Source organism: Toxorhynchites rutilus, chromosome 3, assembly GCF_029784135.1.
Source record: "Toxorhynchites rutilus septentrionalis strain SRP chromosome 3, ASM2978413v1, whole genome shotgun sequence".
In the NCBI taxonomy this organism is placed as follows: domain Eukaryota; kingdom Metazoa; phylum Arthropoda; class Insecta; order Diptera; family Culicidae; genus Toxorhynchites; species Toxorhynchites rutilus.
Genome location: NC_073746.1, coordinates 91,683,111 through 91,687,824, shown reverse-complemented (window position 1 = coordinate 91,687,824; position 4,714 = coordinate 91,683,111). Strand labels below are relative to the sequence as shown.

Genomic DNA, 4,714 nt, shown 5'->3' with positions numbered 1-4,714 from the left:
AGGAGTGCAGCAGACAAGATGGTTAGACCAAGTGGTACAGGACATGGTGAGCACGGAATTGGAGATGCCCACGAACCCGAGTTAATTGGAGGAACATTATGAATCAGGTCATGTTGTAAAAGACGTTTATCCAAAATAGATAAAATAATTAAATAATGTTTTTTTTCGATATTTGGCTACTGGTCAAATGTTTAAATTCTAACTGTAAATTGATATACTTTCTGTCGTTTTTTTTCTTCTTAATTTCAAGGAAAGCTTGTTGATTGCTGTTCATAGAGATCTGGATCCATCAGGCTTGATCTTGAGTTTTCGAATGTGATGAACTCATCATGAAGCAATAAAAAAAACCATACAACTGGATTAATACAAAACATCTAGTCAAGCACTTTCTGATAACAAGATTGTGGAATGCGATCAAGAAGTTCATTTGAAGTATGAGTATAAGTAGACAGTTCAAACAGCTTAATTTAGAGTTCTTAATTTTCATAACTATACCGTTAACTGAAAGCTTGTATTATACTGCAACAGGAGCCTATTTACGTGAAGTGAAAAACTGGATATTGTGAGCTTAGATAGAATAACTTCAAATTTATTCCACTCACTCTCTCGTTCGCAAAAAATTTCATTCAGGAACAATTTATCTCGAAACCACACCGCCAATCTAACAATCTGTAGCGCATGTCTCACTAAGCTTTCTAGCGGCTTGCTGCTTGGGATTAAATTGTAATTTTTTTTTCGTGTGTTTCACGATCATCAGCTGCAATTATTCATGGTGAAGCGAGGAAAAAAATCCACCAGAAGTAATAACACACAAAAATGATTCTATGCGTAACGAGCCATGAATTGCACCCGCAAAACCCGCCACCGCCAGCCTTACGCGATCGATACACCGGAGAAGCGTAAAAATTAAGCCGCCGTATGAGCGCTGCTTATTGTTGTTTGCTCTGGCTGCCGGTTTAATTTCGCTTCTTCCAAACTTCGCTTTCGGAACGAGCGTCTACCGAAACCTAAGCAGCCCCGGCGCGTTTGGTCCTCGTCCTGCTGGACGATCGCGCGCGTCTCACGTAAGCTGCGATGAGTATGTGTGTGTGTATCGGTGTATGTGGGGTAGATCGCAACCCACCGTCGTACCGTCTCCGGCAATAGAGGCGTCCATAGAGGCGAAAGTTTCTTCATGGTGGTTGAAGTTTTTCTTCTCTTCTCGGGGGGATCCCTCCCGTCTGCTGCCACCTCTCTAGCTGGCCCGGGTGGGGATCGAGGCATATTTTCCGACCAACTATATATACCCCAGGCAGCGGGTTTTTCAAATCAGTACCTACTTTGGTCTCGCTTATTCTATACACTTGAAGCGCACAATGAGAATGGTACGTTGGTTTGTTTTGTTTTTTTTTTGGTTTTTTGAAGAGAAAAAGAGTTAATAAAGTAAAGCTGCTGATTAAAAAAAAGTTGAAAGCCATACAGAGTGAATTGGAAAAAAAACATGTGAAAATGGAAGTGCAAAATTCGTTCAAAATGAAGCATGACACAGAAATAGCAATTTTATTAAAGTTCAGCTCAGGGAGTTTTTCGAAACTCTACTGAACTTTGCTTCAGACTAGTGATCAGCGAAGTGATGATGGAATTCATTACCGCAATTCGATGGACTGTAATTAAGCTTGTGCATGCGGATAAAATGATAATTGGCTATAAATCATGCGAACATTGTGCAGTGAAATGCGTCGTAGAGAAAGCTGGATTAATTCTTGGTTTTCTCTGCAATTTTTCAGATTATTGTTCCATGTTGTCTTGCCCTATTTGTGGCGTTAGTCACATGCGAGGGTACTGCTGCAGAGGACAAAAAAGAAGCAGAGGAAACGCAGGTTGAGGCCAAGGAATCGAACGTGGAGAAACGTGGACTGCACGGATTCTATGGCGATTTCGGGCACGACTTTGGCGGCCATCACGAACATCATGAGCACATCAAAACTGTGACGATTGAGAAGAAGATCCCAGTTCCATACACTGTGGAAAAGCATGTTCCATACACTGTGGAGAAGAAAGTTCCTTACGAAGTGAAGGTACCTGTCCCACACCCATACATTGTGGAAAAGAAAGTTCCAGTTCACGTGAAGGAAGTTGTCAAATACAACGTGCATGTACCTGCTCCATACACCGTCGAGAAGAAGGTTCCCTATGAGGTCAAGGTACCAGTCGACAAGCCATACGAAGTTAAGGTGCACGTTCCCCAGCCTTACACCGTAGAGAAGAAGGTTCCATATGAAGTTAAGGTTCCAGTGCCAGTGCCGTACACCGTTGAGAAGAAGGTCCCATACGAGGTCAAGTACGAGGTGTCAGTGCCAAAACCATACACCGTCATCAAGAAGGTCCCTTATGAGGTCAAGGTCCCAGTTGATAGGCCTTACAAGGTTGAAGTTGAAAAACCATACCCAGTTGAGGTACCCAAGCCATACCCAGTTGTGGTTGAGAAGAAGGTCCCATATGAGGTGAAGGTTCCAGTCGATAAGCCGTACAAGGTTGAAGTGCCCAAGCCATACAAGGTTGAAATCAAGGTCCCAGTCCCAGCTCCATACACCGTCGAGAAGAAGGTTCCATACACCGTCGAGAAGGCCGTTCCGTACGAGGTCAAGGTCCCAATTGACAAACCATTCCCAGTCTACAAAGAAGTGAAGTTCCCAGTCCACAAGGAAGTCCCAGTTCCAGTCAAGGTCCCATTCCATGTACCAGTCCATGTACACGAAGAAGAACACCACGAGCATGAGCATGAACATCATTCCTTTGAGCATCACGATTTCCACTAAACTATATAGGTCACCCCCCCCCAAAAAAGCTCATCCAGTCCCGCAGCTTCCCGCCTGAACTGAACTGATTTTTAGAATGTTAAACGTTCCTCCTGTTTATTTGTTTCGCTGCTTACGAACAAATTCATACCAATCATCCATTTGTGATCTTAAATGTAGTTGTTAAAGCGAGCAATATGTTGTAGAGAGTGTTGACTTCTAAGAGCATCGTCCGCCGATCCGGGGACGATATTCGAGAAGTAAATCCGTTGTTGATTATTTGTTTTATATACTTTTACGCGAAGACAGTCGAAATCATAACTTTATAAAACGGTTATTGACCCAGCTACGAAATTTGAAACTCTCAAAGCTGTACCAAAAAAAAAGTTACCTGTAAATGATTTTCAAATACTCCAATTGTTTATGATGTAAAACTGATCAAATTTCTTCACATTTGAGTCGAAGCTGGTAGAAACGAGATGTGATATAACTCTATAACTACTTTTCGAACTTATGTAAAAATGAGATAAATAAAAGTAACCGTAAATATGTTTAACTTTTGATCATTTTTACGGCATAAAATTAAGCACTTGTAGCACTTTATTCCCAATGGAAACAGATAAGAGAAAAAAGCATTCCGGTAACAGGAAATTTGTTTACGCTAAACAACTTGTTAATTCACCAGCCGTTCACTAGCAGACAGGGGAGTGTGGCACCAATTAACGCGTCGGAACATTCACCTATCGACCGTCATGTAAAACATACTGTAATCTTCCGCAGCCAAAATAACAATTAGTTTCGGCTACCTGAAACAAATTGCATGCGTGACATAGCTGACTGACGCAACAACGACAATCTAGTCTCGAAAACCAGTTACGCACCACAAAACGACTAATGGCACACACTGAACAACGATATTGTCTCGCGACTTGCCATGTGTACCCAGGAGTGTTAAGCGCCGTTTAATGGGTTCCACATGGTGGCGAAATTGGAGCAAAGTTGTTGATGATAGATGAGCGCGGTGGCCACTCGTTCCGAAGATCGCTGACGAAATGCGAGGCCACTCGAGTAAGCTGTAACAACCGCGAGTTAGCTGGTCTGGTCTCCCTCTCATGTTAACCTGGTAGGTATGTGTTATGACGGTACCGATTTAATCTTGTGCCGTAAGTGGGCTCGCGCTATTGCGGTTATTACTCCGTCTACTCTATGCTGCTACTTGAGTAATGCTGCAGTCGATAGCGTAAAAAAAGTGCCACTATATGGTAGCAGCAGCGCTGGGTTGGGCCAGAAGACCGGACCGGGGGCCCATGGTATTACATTTGGAGTGTATAATTGCAAATTGCTCCCATAATATGTGTGGCAATGTGTGTCGCTTGCAGTGGAGTGTAGCTGGGGAGTTATGCAATGGATTTCTGCACATTTAATGTTGTTGCGCTCCGGAGGTGAGGGGAAAAATTGCTGAGCATATGAGGAGGTGTGTTACGAGAAAATTGATACAGCTGGCTGAAAATCGAATGGGTCGTGCTCGAGTGTAAGAACACTGCATCTTTCTGGAATGTATACAAATGACGAATGTATATGTTTTTAATTTTGCGAATTGCGATGAAGATTGTAGATAGTGATTAACTAATCAACATTCGACGCGAATTTATGATGATTGAGTTCAATTGCTACGGTAGGTTCATGAACATTGAAAGGTGGGAACAATGACAGCGCTGGTCAAGCTTTGTATATTTTTATTTCATCATTTGGACGTTTTTTTTATTCAGATTAGGCACTAATTTTTATTATTCGGTAAATTATCGAATTAGCAATCATTCACACTCATCACAGCAAAAGGTGAAAAAGAAATGAGGGTAAAATATTCGACTTGATTCATTAGGAATTAGAAGCGGAGATCATACATAAAAATGTAGTTTATTTACCTTCACCTATCA

The 4,714-nt window shown here is 42.0% G+C and overlaps 1 protein-coding gene across 1 annotated transcript; it reads left to right on the top strand.

The window, feature by feature from the left end:
• The first annotated feature begins 1,280 nt into the window (after positions 1 to 1,280).
• Positions 1,281 to 3,363, top strand: LOC129779660 (mantle protein). The gene is made up of 2 exons (XM_055787252.1): positions 1,281 to 1,364; positions 1,767 to 3,363. The coding sequence occupies exons 1-2, from the start codon at positions 1,356 to 1,358 to the stop codon at positions 2,796 to 2,798; spliced, it is 1,041 nt and encodes a 346-aa protein (XP_055643227.1). The 5' UTR covers positions 1,281 to 1,355; the 3' UTR covers positions 2,799 to 3,363.
• Positions 3,364 to 4,714: the final 1,351 nt, after the last annotated feature.